The following is a 14,666-nucleotide window of genomic DNA, read 5'->3' as shown; positions in this document are numbered from 1 at the left end:
GAGTTCAATGAACTGTGTGCTCAGATATACTTGTACTTGGATCTGCATTATATTGAGTCCAGTAATAATTTATTTCCCATCATAAAATAGCAGTCTCTGGCATCTGTATTCACTGATCTGGCATGAACATCCATAGCATCAAAATTTACGAATGTTTCATCAGACTCCTTCCACTTTTCATCGACATTAACTGCAGCAAGCAAACATCAAAGAGCAGTGCTATTTTAGAGATAACCTTTTCTAGCTTTGGGGCGATCACAATTGGGCTATTTATCAAAGTCACTTAAATCAGCATCTTCTTCATTGCATATAGTTAACAGAATAATGCCTCAATATCTCCAGCATCCATTAAATAACATTCCTACTTTATCACATGTCAACTACATTACTCGGGCAAATGTGTGCTCACAGTGCACTCAGTTTTAATGTTAAGGCAGTGATAATGTTTCGGCTGGTCAGTGTATGTACCTTAATAATGAAAGTGAAAACAGCTTTCCTCCAAAAAACTTCTTAAAACGAGAAAACTTACAGTTAAAGAAAGAAACCTTTCATGTTAATAAGTAAATTATAAAAATTTCAAAAACTTTTTACCTTTCTCATCAAATCTTTAGCAGCTTTTGTAACATAACGTGGAAACCTCAATTTTGTATTTAAAATCTGCAAAAATTTAAAAGTATTTCATTAAAAAATATTGAGGAGACATATGAACGCATTTACACAATGAAGAACTGAAACATAAATATCATACACATATTTGTTATCAGTCTTCTAGTTCATGTGTAATTAAAAACAAGTTTAAAAACTGCTATTTTATTTAATTTAGCCATATTTATCTTACGCAGATTTAATGACATTTTTAAAAACCCTTTTGAAAAATAAGCATTAAAAGTTTTGTTGTTTTAATAGTACATACATGTTCAAAAACATTTTTTTTTTGTTGTTGTTGTTTTTTTAAAGCATTTATATAACAAAAGAAATAATTAATCTGACAGGAATTTTTGAAATTATTTCCAAAGAAAGATTAAAATGCTAATTAGATGCAAAGAAACTGACTTTACATTAGATAAAGAAATGGATATTCTATATGAAATAAAGTACTACATTTTTGTGATTTCTACTGACCTTTCTAAAGTAATAATATAGGCAATATTACATAAAACACATTTATAAACCTAAATTATATTTTTCACTACTCCTAACAATGCTTTTCTTCTCCCTCAGAAATTTAAACATTCCTGGAACATGGCAAATGTTTTACAGAACACATATTTTAAAATTAAAATCTTACCTTTTCAACTTTTGCCTTCTGATTCTTAGCTGTGTAGGGTGGCTAGAAAAAAATCAGCACAATTATTGCTAATGTAACATTTCTGTGCTTTTCTGTTAATGGGAAGCCAGTTGTCAAATATGTGTCAATGTTCCAAATGTTGGTAGCCTATTTACATCACATTAGCAATAAAGTCATTGAAAACAAGAGGAAAGAATGAACATCAATCCAGTAATTTTTCCATGCTAAATTTTCAGCTGCTTTTGTATTAAAATGCAGATAGCCGTTCTTCACCAAATTTCTGCAATTCTCTGATATTTTTTTAAGCAACAGTTTTATTCACCTTGTGTATACAGTGATCTGTTTTCACTCAAAAGAAAAGTCAAAGAATTATGCACAGCCATGGTACAGCACCCATTAAACTATATTCATTACACACAATGCAAAGTCCAAAATCTGGATGCACAATTTCCGGAAGGGTCTAATATCCAAACCTCCAGACATTAAGCAATTTTTGTTTGTTTGTTTGTTTGTTGTTGGGAAAAGTGAGAATTAAGTTCTGAGAGATAATCTCCTTTTAGCATATGCTTAATGCTTGATGCATGCATAACAGACTTTTTTTTTTTTTTTTCATAAAAAAGCATGTGGAGAGTTCTAATCCTAAATTTCCCTTTAGCACAAAACAAAACTCCTCCTTGTTGAAAAAATAATATCATTTATTAATGCAAATCTGTAAGATCAATAATTTGGCTCTGTAGCAGCCATTTTGCTTGGCATGCATCTCAAATCAAGACATTCTACCAAAACTCATCACTGATTTTACACATACTGAATAACTTATAAGCCTTGCACCAACCTGGAGAATTTTTTAAAATTATTTTTTGCATTCATCATCATGACTATAAACTCATGGCAGCCTGAGAAATGATTCATGCAACAAAGTCTAAAATAATTTTTTCCCCTCAAATACTAATAATTGAATACCAAACAGAATGGTAGTCATTTATGTTGACATGCTTGGCAATAATTATACATTTCAGACAATTGTGCTATGAAGCATTAAATACACTGACAAGAAGAAATTCAACAGAAATTTCCTTCCATATGCAAAAAATAGATCTTTTAAAAGATATTTATATAAAAGCAAAAGATTACAGTTAGTGTTATTTGAATTAATGATAACTGATTTTATTGTTCCAATAAGCTTTAAATATATCTGGAAATTTATTTATTCAGGACTTGGCCTTAAAAGCATGTTCAGAATATAAATATAAGTATAATAAATAACTAAACTAATATAATTCCGGTTTAACTTGCTCAGCGTGTGATATACACGATACAAAATTTAGCCGAGCAACATGTCTTTAGTCACCAATCTCGTGATACATTCCCAATAGTGTACAGCGAGTGCTAGCTGAGCTAAGGCTCAGCTAGCAGATAGTAACTGTGAATTTGACGATTTTAAGACATCGCAAACAAAAAGCAAAATTTTCAATTTAATGTGAAGAAATGTGTAAAATTTGCAACAAATGAAAATGATACTACAAAAAAAATATTCCATTGCGATAACAATGCTCCAATAATTGATCAACTAAAGAACAGCGAAATTCATAATACGGTTCTAAATTTAGGAAACATTGCTACCAATAATGAAGAATGTGACAGAGGTTTCTGAAACATTTAAACTAACAATTTAGTGGGAATTATCGATGACCTTGATCAATAGAGCGTTGTAATTGAACAAGAATTTATGTCTATTTATAAAATTAAAGAGAAAGTATCAGAAAAAAATGAAGATGCTTAAACAACTTACATTGAAAAAAATGTTTAACAAAGCAAATCAATAAATATAGAGCCTTTTTTTTTTTTTGGCAAATTTTGATTTTTTTAAGCTTTTAAATGTTTTATCATTTTGTACTTTTAATTTTAAAATATCTACATATCATCTTACTAGATTTAAATTGATGATCTAAAATCTGGAACTGCCAGAGTCGCAATGAGTCCAGATCTCAGATTTTGTATTGAATAAAATAATTATACATTTCATAAAGTTTTTTGTACTTTTATGGTTGCTATTATTAGTTACATTACTTATATTTCACATCAAGATTTATGTTTGATGCTAAGTGGTGTCCCATTAACAGAAAAGAATCAACATGTTTTCAAATCTGGATGCTATTTAAAAAAAAAAAAAAAAAATTAAATACAAGGAATGAAATAAGCAGCATAAAAATTCAATAAACATTATATAACAAAAATGATCTTAAAATTGTACAAGGTGTAACCTCTGCATTCATTATCCAAAAAATTCAATGAAAATTTAAGGAAGTGAAATGTTTTTTATTGGACCTAAACCAAAAATTTTTCCCAGCTGAAGTTTGGAACTCTTGTAACACCAGTTTACCACAGCTCATCGCATTGTTTTGGATGGGAAAAAGGTTTTATGCAAATAAGACATTAACATATGTAACTGGCAAACAAAGAAAACCTAACATAAAAGATTACAATATTTTTAACCATCTAAATATGTGGGTAAATTGATACATAAATAATCTTCATTCACTGCAATTTCAGAGGTGGTTTTTATTTGACATATTTTCCGAGGATGCGATATTATGCCTTAATTCCTTTTGTTCTATAGAATACTTCAGATTGGCTGTGAATCCATGAATGCATTTTGCACTTTGACATCCAATGCAAAATGCTTCTCATAGTGGGCATCGGCACTGAACAAAATATGTAACAATCCCACATCAAAGAAAGTAAAGTTGCGCTCACACCAACGTGGTCACGCATTCATGCGTAAAACGTTAACCAATCAGGAGTGAGTTCAGAGGCGTCATTTGCCGGATGGGCAGAGACTCCGTGAGCTGACTTAACTTCAACTCGCTTGATGCATCGGTTTCAGGCATCTCGTTTAAAAGGTCCAGTTTATACCATGGTTTTTTTTAAATGAATGCACTATCAAAAATTCTTCTTGATGAAAAAAAAAAAAAAAAAGGTCAAATGGACTAATCTTAATAAAAATTTCAGATAATAATAAATGCATATGCTAATAGAACGAATTACTTAAAGGAAAATTCTCAAATTTATTAGCAGTAATAACCTTAATAATCAACCATAAATGATATATGGTTGATAATTTTTACAGAATAATCTAAAGCAATAGATTGTTGCGAGAAAATAGTCATGGATTTCAGAATCCAAGATTTTGAATTTTTCTAAAAATATATCTACATCAATTTTAAAGTTGCTTTTATTGCCTAGTGAATAAAACATTGGCTTCTTGAGTTAAAGATTTTGGATTCAAGAATCACCACGAGTGGTGTTGTAATGGAGCTGGTATTTTTAAAAAGTATTTACAGAAAATATTATTGCTAGTTTTAGAGTAGCCCAGATGCTTCTTCAGTTTCCTGAAGGTGAAGTGCGAAAAGCAAGCTTACCCGCAAGATACCTTAGCATGGAGATATCATGTTTAAGTAGAAAATTCAGCTTTTACTAGGGACTTGTATTGCAGGTTTGGGCCTTGCTTTTTCCTACCTTTGATGATGGTATGGCTACACAATTTTTTTTTATCCACCACAACATTTTTTTTCGGGGGGGGGGGGGGACATAAGAAGCTTGCGTTTATTTTTTATTTCATTTCCTTCATCATTCATATAAATCTAATTTTTGCTTGGCATTGTGTGCATTATCCTTCTTTTGACAGTGAGCCTTTAGTATAATTCATAAGAAGATCTGACTGCTATGATCTGATTCTATTTCGGCTGACACGAGACTAGCAAAAGCGATACTGGTATTAGTATAAAGTTGCTGTTTCATCTAAATTTAGTGAGTTTTGAATTTTAAACCAGTGGTGACAAATAAACCATTTATTTAAAAAATTAAGAAAACTGTTATTTATACAGAAAAGAAGCTTGCTAATACATAGCTGATTTTAATACTTCTACACATTATAATGGCTTTATATTTATTTTTCTTATGACCACTTTTTGAAAGGTCTAATCTTGATGATAACTTTTCATTAATTTAAAGAACTTTTGCATGAGTATTAGCAAATTTACTAATTGTGGAATTAAATTTTTAATGCAGAAAAAGAAATATTATATAAACTATAATTATGTCAATGAGTTTTAGATAAAAGTGACCTTATGAAACAAACCTTTAGACAGTGGTTGTTCATTAATATATGAATGACTAATTGAAGTAATTACTGTTACATTTGAGGTAAAAAATATGTACATAAGGGAGAAACTAAAATATTTTTTAAAAAAAATTGCTGTTGTTTATTAACTTAAAAATAACTACTTTTTTAAAGTATGATATTTAATTTAGTAATGCTGTAAATCCTACATATATTTAAACAAAATATACTTTTTATTGCATTATTTAAACCAATTGAGGGAAGTTTAAGGAAACATTTCAAGGAAGTTCATACATCATGCAAAAACATTTATCGTATTCTACCCATAAAAAATTTACTCTCCAAAATAGAATCATGCAATTAGATTTTTTAAACTATCATTCAACAAAATTAATAAATTAATTAAATTAGATATATACAGCGTTTGATATATACAACGATCCTTTTCTGGGATATCCTATTCCTATCTTCCAAATGATTCTTTTCTGTGATATTTTGACAAAAATTAGTGTTCTGCTTTTGGATAAATAGTTCAGTGAGGGCTAGAAATTCATCAAATCAGTGAGGTGTCATGCGAAAGTAACTAACAGAAATTTTGTTTTGTTCAAGCGCATTTCTTCAATTAAATTATTTGCATCTCCTTGCTGCAATCGTCTCTTACATATTAATATAAACACTGCATTCTGCTTCTCTTACACAATGTAAGGTAAGTAATAAGTTAAGTAAAATAAATTTTAATTGAGCTGAAATTAAATCCATTTTAATTTTAAAATGTAATCGTAAAAAGACAAAATACCACACAAAAATTCCTCCCTTTTCCCCCAAGTTTTCAATATGAAGCACTATCTAGTACAAGCATATGGCAACTTTTAAAGCGAAAGTTGCTGCGCTGGTGTGAACTGACATACGCAGAAAGCGTTTCTTCCCGCATTGCCACTTTTTGCCCCAACGGACTAGTTGAATGCAGCTTAAAACGGATAGGCTAAATTAAAGGACTTTAATTAAGGTATCAACTTTGCATTTTCCTGCAAGAAACAATGCCTTGAAATAGCATTTTATATCAATTCTTCTCAATGTTTGACTACTTGCAGCCAACAGTATTCATTGTGGCATATCAACCAAAATGGAAGAAAATATATGTCCCCTAAAATCAAAGAATTGATACTCAGCTTCCATGCGTTCTTTCTCAAGACCTACTGATTTCTGTCACTCAAACGTGAATCATTCTGTAACTGTGATCAATATTTATCCTGTGCATAGACATTACCAAAATTTTGCAAAATTTGCAATCAAAAATACCATTAATGAATTCACAGTTTTTCATACAGTCTAATGTTATTTATTATTACAGGGTGATAATGAATAATTCATCAGGTTTTAAAACATTGTATTTCAACAAATTTGCGCATAGAGTAGTGAATAATACACAAAAATAAACATTAAATAGACAAATTTACATCTAAATTTTACAATCTGCATACTACCTCAATGAAGAACTCCCACATCGCTGGACTGGGCAATTACAGAAGATTATTTAATGCTGTTGCCCATGGTCTCTGTAAAACACTCACTGTGATTTCTTCCTTTGGGAGGTATGTTAAAGATCTGTTTATATACCCCCCGCTGGAAACTTCATTGATCACTGTATGACCAATACATTTATGGATATTAGTAGTTTAGGCATGGACCAAACTTAAATGCCACATAGATCTGTGTCATGTGACCAGAGAAGGTTACACTGAAAATTGTGAAGATATGAAAAAAAAAATGTGGATCCTTAATGCTTATTTGCATTTATCATTCATTGTTTCATGGTAAAATATTTTTAAAAAACAGATTTTTAAAACCCAGTGAATCACTTAAAATTACTCTGTATTATCTTAATAGTTTTGCTAAGGAATTTATCAGTTATATGTAAATTACATAATGAAGGAATGTCAATCAGTTACAATAAATAAAGCACAACTGCTAAAATAAAAACTTGTACACAACAGGATGATCCAAAAATCAATAACCTTAAAAAAAAATTTTATTTCAGTGAATTTGCATTATATAGTAAAAGGAACTGTGCTTTCTATCATGACAGCATTAATACCCACTAAATACTCTGAGATATAAATTTCCTAATAACTTAATGACCTTTTCTAGATTATCCTATAATTTTATAAATATAATTGGATGAAAATTTTTCATATAAATGATGTTTTATTGCATCGGAAATTAATATTACACTAAAACCAATATATCTCAGACTCAAACTTACTGAACCAGTCAACATATTATACATGACTGCACCAAAACTCCACCAATCAGCTGCTAATCCATGGCCACTTCGAGTTAATATTTCAGGAGCCCTGGGATGAAGAAAATACAAGTCAGTCAAGAGGAAAATGTAAATGTGGCTTTTTTTTTTACAATTAACAAAAAAACAGCACCACAGCTGAAGTAAAGAATAATGTACTTGCAGTAAGCATAAACAGAACTTTGCTGCTCCAAAACTTTCTAATAAGTTATTTTGATTTTTAATAAAAATGAGGCAAAGCCATTTCCAGATTTAATTAAATATTAAAGCTTTATTCTGTTAAAATTATGAGAATGAATTTTAATTTAATTGAAGGGCAGTCTATTCAGGTAAAGCAAAATGATAGTTTTTCATTATGAGTCTGATAATTTACTTATCATATTGATGAACTTTAAATTTATTAAAACATTTAAAAACCTTCTTCTGAACTAATTTATCATTTATTTAACAAAGCAACTCCCAATTTCAAAACTTTTTTCGAAACACTGAAAAGGCATTCAATAAAATAGGAACTTAAAAAAATATATCCAGAACCAAGTACTTACATAAAATCAACCGTTCCACAAAAAGTCCTAGTTACTGAACCAGCATCCATAAATTCTTTGGCTAAGTTAAAGTCAGTCAATTTTACATGACCTTTGAGAGATAAAATAAATTATGAAGCAATTTTTTTTTCATGTTATCAGTTCAGAAAATTCAAGTAAAATTAATGTAGTAAAAAAATAATACTAATAATTAATTAATTAAAAGCAAAATTAATGCAAATCAAAAATGACTTATTTAACAAACAAAAATAATTCCATGCATTATAAGGTATCTGATGTTACTTTTAAAATTTGCTAATAGGAATGAAAAGATATTTACCCTTAGCATCTAACAGCACATTTTCTGGTTTTAAATCACGATAGATAATACCTTCCTTATGTAAATATCCCAAAGCTAGTAATATTTCACTCAAATAAAAACTGCAAATATATATTTTAAGTTTCATTACACAAAAAGATGATTTATTGTTATTCACATGTCAAATGCATTTAAGTAATTAACAGGCTATAACATTTCTAGTATAATTTATAAGATATATAGAAGAAATCTATGTTAATTTCAAAACAAAAACAAAAAATGTATAATTTTTCATTGCATTATTTCACAAACACATAAAAAACAGTTAAAAAGCAAAAGAAATTAAAAAGTAAATAATCATTCCCAGCTAGAAATTTAAGAATTTTTTAATTCATGACAATACTATCCTTCCCACATACATATAATATTTTATGGAGTTCCCATATTTCCTTTAATTTTGCAATAAAAAGTGCACTTAGAATCAGAATAGCTATTTTACAGAAATCATATCCCATTCTTCCTGTGTTATTTCTTTGAAGGGGGAAAAAAGTATACAGGCAGTGATCATTTCAAGATCACTTGATTTCTCTTTCAGCAATGTACCTTTAGCAATTCAAGATTTAGACTTGATAAGGCCCTAACCTAGTTGAGATATGAGGCCCTTTATGAGTTCAGATATTATATGTCAGTGCCAAAAATGATTTTCGAATACCTATAAATTTTTTTAGGGGGGCAAGAAAGCAGGGGTCCTAAGCTATAGCTTGTGTAGCTTATACATAAATCCTGCACATCCTTTAGTGTAATTTAAATATAATTTTTAATCTTCATCTAACATATTTCATGCCATTATCACATATGAGGTTTCTTGGCATCATTCAGAACTCATACATAAATTTAAAATATGAATTTCTATATCTGAAAAAAATTTACTAAATATTTGGTACTTTGCTGTTATGCACTAGGCAAACAATTTGACGTTTTTTTTAAATTGTAAATACAACACAAAGTCCGAGATCCGGACGGCCACTATCTGAAATGATCCAAAATCCAGAGCTCAAAGTCACATTTTTTTCCCCCTTATCCTTTACCCATGCGCATTTGATTTTCCCTCTTATAATAAAACATGGAGAGTTCTGATTCTTAATTTCACTTAGGCACTAAAAAAATTCCCCATTATTAAATAGGGCAATAAATTCCCCATTATTAGCGGAACAACTTTAAGCATAAATTTGTGAGATCAATAATTTGGCTATGTAGCTGTGTATCTACTTGATATACATCTCAAACCAAAAAGCATTCTACATAGATTTTTGTTTTTATACCTATTAGTATTTTAGAATAATTATTTATTATACTTTACTTTCATCAACGCATGTTTATCAATACATGATAATTTGAATAATGACTCATGCAGTGATGTCTAAACTTTATATATATATATTAGTAATTGAATAATAAGAGTATAGCAACCATTTATGCTGACATTGCGCTTGACGAAGATTACAATTAAATGTGCTGAGAAATGTTGATGAAAAATTCAAGAAAAATTTATTTTCATACGCTAAAAATAGATTTTGTTAATGAAACTCATAGGCCAAAACATTACATTTAGTGCTATTTGAATTAAGATTATTCACACAAACCCAGAGCCAGCATCAGAGCTCATATGGCCACACTGGGTGGCAGAATTTAGGCAAGACAAAATTTTGGGGATTTAAAAAAGCACAGAGTGGCAAAATTAAGGGATGAAAATTTTTCTATAATTTAGGGAAAGGACTGGGATCAAAAGTTTAGGGGTGGTAAAAATTTAGAACTTAGGGAGGCAATTTGTAGCAGAATTTAGGACCCGCAGAGACTGCATCCACTGGTATCTAGTGGCGGCCCTACATAAGCCTTAAGTATATGTGGGAGTTTATTTATTCAGGACTCTTATACATGGCAATAATGTACAGTGAATGCTATTAAGCTAGGCTAAAATGATCTTTACTGATTCTAAAGAATTTCAGTTAATGTAGCAGACTGCACTACTACTTAATTTTCTAATTTGATAAAGTTTATTATTTTTTGAAGACTGTTATTGCTACAGCAATTTTATGAAAATTAAAGCTTGAACTTTTGATTATGTCAAAAAGAGTTTCTAATTCTGGAGCTGCAAAAGGTTCTACAAAGCAAAAGCATGTTTTGATGTCCATTAAACAAAAAGTGAAATTGCTGCAAAATGTGGATAAAGGCATATCCGTCTCAAAATTATGCGAGAAGTATGGCACTGGAAAATCAACTCTATAAGACCTAAGAAAAAAGAACTTTTTGAATTTTTTGTGGATTCTGACACCTCTCTTGCAATGAATAACAGAAAAATTGTTCATTATGCTAAAAGTTACGATCATGACAACATGACAATTGAATGGGTCAGACAGCGTCACAGCAAAGGCCTGCCATTGACGGATCCAATGCTAATGGCTCAAGCCAAATTCTCCATGAAAAAATGAACTTAAAACTGAGTGCACTTATTCAACAGGTTGGTTAACCAAATTTAAAAATCAACGTGGTATAAGACAATTAAAAATTTCAGGTGAAAAAGCTTCAGCTGATACTGAAGCTGCTGAGCTACTTGCAGATGAATTCACTGAACTCCTTACTAGTGAAAAATTATCTCCAGAATACTGCAGGAAAGCACAAGTGCAAACTTTTAGTAATCAGAACAGAATACGTGACCTCGAGCATTTGAAGGAGTAACGATTTTCCCCTTTATAAATCGTGCAAATAAAACAGCATGCATGACACAAGCATTAATGAATGATTGACTTGAAAATGATTTTTATACCCGAAGTTCGGAAACATTTGAATTTGATTGATTTACTTGATGACGCAAAAATTTTCCTGATTGTAGACAACTGTTTGGCTCACACTTCACTAAAAGTTTTAGTGAAAGATAATGTATCTGTATTATTCTTTCCTTCAAACTGTAGGTCTGTCATTCAGTCTATGGATATCTGAATAGTGCTCGCATTGAAATGCAAATATAAAGTAGCATTTTGTAAATCCATGTTAAATTTCTTGCACAATGGCAAGACTATTAAAAAATTTTTGAAATATTTTAGCATAAAATCTGCTGTGTGGAGCATTGCAAGATTGTGGAAGGATGTGTCTCCAGATACTTTTAAAAAATGCGTGGCATAATTTATGGCCAGCTACCATATATCATGGTGAAGATGATGAATATGATAGTCGTGAATTTGAAGGTTTTCGGATATCGCAAACCAAAGAGGAAATTTTCCAATTAACGGATTTTGTAGACAAATGTGAAGAAGTGATAATAGATGAAGATGATATAACAGGAGTTTGATGCCAATAGAAGTTTGATGACAAAGCCCCAATCATCAATTAATTAACGGACTGCATGTAATTAAATCTGTAGTATGGTTCTAGATCCAGAAAATACCTCTATCGATAGTGAAGAAAGTGACAGAGAGGTTATTGAAAATGAAAAAATATCGATTGACCAGTTAGTCGGAATTCTGGACACAGCAATTACAAGACGTGAACGGTGGAACTTTGTAACTCAGCAAGAAATTATGTCTGTTTACAGAATTAAAGAAAACGAATTAGCATAAAAAATGAAGCAATTTAAACAACTTATATTGAAAGAAATGTTTAATAAAGTAAACAAATAAATATTAAGCCTTTTTTTTTTTTTTTTTTTGCTAAATTTTGATACACTCTAGATCAGCGGTTCTCAATATTTTAACTAATGCATACCATCTAAACAAAAATTGAAAACCTTTAGTACCACTACTACAAAATACTACTACTGCCACCATTCTTGTATAAAGTTCAGATCGCATAAATTTAGAAGTGTTAGAAAAAAACTCAATCAGGATGTTGGGGTTTTAATTTTTGAATTTAATAGTTAAAAATACTTTGCTTCTTTGTGTAGCACCTATTTTTCTCTTGCATACCACCAGCAGTTGAGAACACCTGCTCAGGATCATAAACACTCTTTATTTCATAAATCATGATTTCATATTTTTAATTGAATAATTTCTGCATGCCAGGTTAGTTACTAGTTAATTACTAGATTTAAATTGATAATTTAATATCCGAAAAAATCCCAAATCCTGAATCACCGAAGTCCCGAGTCCGAATATTGAATTTTGTGCTGTACACAATTAAATGTGTTAAATTAAGCATTTATATAAATGGTTTGGTCCTCCGATGGTGCTATCACTGGGTCTCAATAGCGCGTTCGGCTTCCTCTGTCACAGGTGCCAAAAAGCGTGGCCGGTGCATAATGGAAAAGTACCAAACATTTAACATATAATATAAACATGTTATGATTATATGAAAAATTAAACATTTTTATCCTGTATAATTGTTGCATATATTTACTGTAACACAAAAATTTTAAAAATACATTAAGAGTTTTTTTTTTTTTTATTATATATTTTTATTACTGAAAATTAAAAATTGCTAAAAAAAATTAGCACATATATAACCAAATTTGGCTTTACATAGCTTTCATTAAGCAGCAAAAAATATAGGCATACAGTAAGGAATTAATGTCTTTCAGATATATAACATATCCAAATGCCACTTTCATTGAACTCCTGATTATCCAAGCCTAAGTCCCTGTCATGTATTCATATTTCTGAATTCAAAAAATATAATTCACAGAATATACATAATGTAATTGGTGATTTATTAAAAACCTCTATTCAGATACATTCAAAGCAACCCAATAAATGGTAATTCCAATTTCAAGCAGATGACTATAAATAAAATAGAAATATTTAAAATTTAAGATTTTCATTTTCCTTCTAAAATAGCATTTACTAACATAACATTTAAGCTTACCAAGCATGATTCTCAAGAAGAATGTTTTCCTTTTCAAGAAGAGAGAACAGTTCTCCACCATTTAAAAATTCTAAGATCAAATATAATTTCTGCTGTGTTTGAAAAGCATAATGAAGTTCCACTATAAATGGATGCTGTAATGAGAAGGGGGGAAGTCCATGAATTACGTATGCAAACATACAAACTGAATATTTTAACCAGTTGTAACATGCAATGCAATCATTATTTTTATATACATCATTATTTTATATTATTTTTATACAGTACAAAGTCTCTAATGCGGACGTCCATTATCCTGAATGATCTATAATCCGGACCTCAAAGCCACAAGCTTACGCTTGCGCGTTTGATGCACACTTCCGCTACGCATGCATGTAAAGCCAGAAAAGTGTTTACCCATGCGCGCTTCCGATGGCGAAGAAAGTAACAGAGAACGTTATTGAAAATGGAAAAATTTCGATTGACAAGTTAGTTGGCATTCACAACAGAGCAATTAAGGCCCATCCACACGAGTACGCTCGCAGCGTAGTTGATGCAACTTTTTTGACGCTGGTGTAAATTCATGTGACGCAGAAGACGTAAAACTGCTTAAATCGCTCCTCTTCAGCTTTTACGTCCGTAACGTGAACAAACAGCCAATAGCCGACTGAGTTCTTATCACGTGTCATAATCAGAAAACCTTCTTGTTTACCCGTTTCAATATGGCATCAGAACCACACAGAGATGTGTTTTTGCTTACAATGCTGGTTATTTTATTGCTGTATACAGAAATATCATAACTGTATACAGCAATAAAATAACCAGCATTGTTCACACCATCTTCAGATTTCTCAAACCATATATATTGGTATAAATTTCAAATTCTCATTAAAGGGGAAAACTGCATACTGATAAAGCAATGATCCAACCAGTATACCTATATGCTTCACCTGTTTATAACACCGTAAGTAATAGGAACCTAAATAAATTACAGTTTCTACAAAATCAAAGTTTTTGCCTTACAAAATTCTCCTTAATTATTATAAATATTGGCTATATCATGTGTAATAAAAAGCTCTAAAAATATCCCAATATTAAATACACCAAAAACTAACTTCAGCAATATAACAACTTCTAAAATAAAGCAGTTGACTGTAAAAGAGTATTCAATAAAATACAATTACAAAATTTTGGAGGAAAGTTACAACTTGTGTCATACAGCAATCATTTATTGAAGATTAATTAAATTACCTTTGCAGTGACTTCTACTTGTTACT

At 30.4% G+C, this 14,666-nt stretch overlaps 1 protein-coding gene across 4 annotated transcripts in view; it reads right to left on the bottom strand.

Annotated features, from left to right (window-relative positions):
* Positions 1 to 14,666, bottom strand: part of LOC146993966 (ribosomal protein S6 kinase beta-2-like) — a 113,104-nt gene that overhangs the window by 19,323 nt on the left and 79,115 nt on the right. For all 4 annotated transcript variants that reach the window (XM_085826675.1, XM_085826677.1, XM_085826676.1 and 1 more), the window contains 6 exons: positions 13,411 to 13,544; positions 8,578 to 8,678; positions 8,259 to 8,349; positions 7,675 to 7,765; positions 1,289 to 1,330; positions 592 to 657 (listed from right to left, as the gene is read on the bottom strand). In XM_085826675.1, the coding sequence (XP_085682801.1) occupies positions 592 to 657; positions 1,289 to 1,330; positions 7,675 to 7,765; positions 8,259 to 8,349; positions 8,578 to 8,678; positions 13,411 to 13,544 (525 nt within the window). The remainder of the gene's footprint in view (positions 1 to 591; positions 658 to 1,288; positions 1,331 to 7,674; positions 7,766 to 8,258; positions 8,350 to 8,577; positions 8,679 to 13,410; positions 13,545 to 14,666) is intronic.

Source organism: Stegodyphus dumicola, chromosome 11 (assembly GCF_044657685.1).
Source record: "Stegodyphus dumicola isolate Sdum_Otavi_A_Nest chromosome 11, ASM4465768v1".
In the NCBI taxonomy this organism is placed as follows: Eukaryota; Metazoa; Arthropoda; class Arachnida; order Araneae; family Eresidae; genus Stegodyphus; species Stegodyphus dumicola.
Note: the sequence above shows the minus strand (reverse complement) of the source record. Positions and strands in the feature narration are given on the sequence as shown.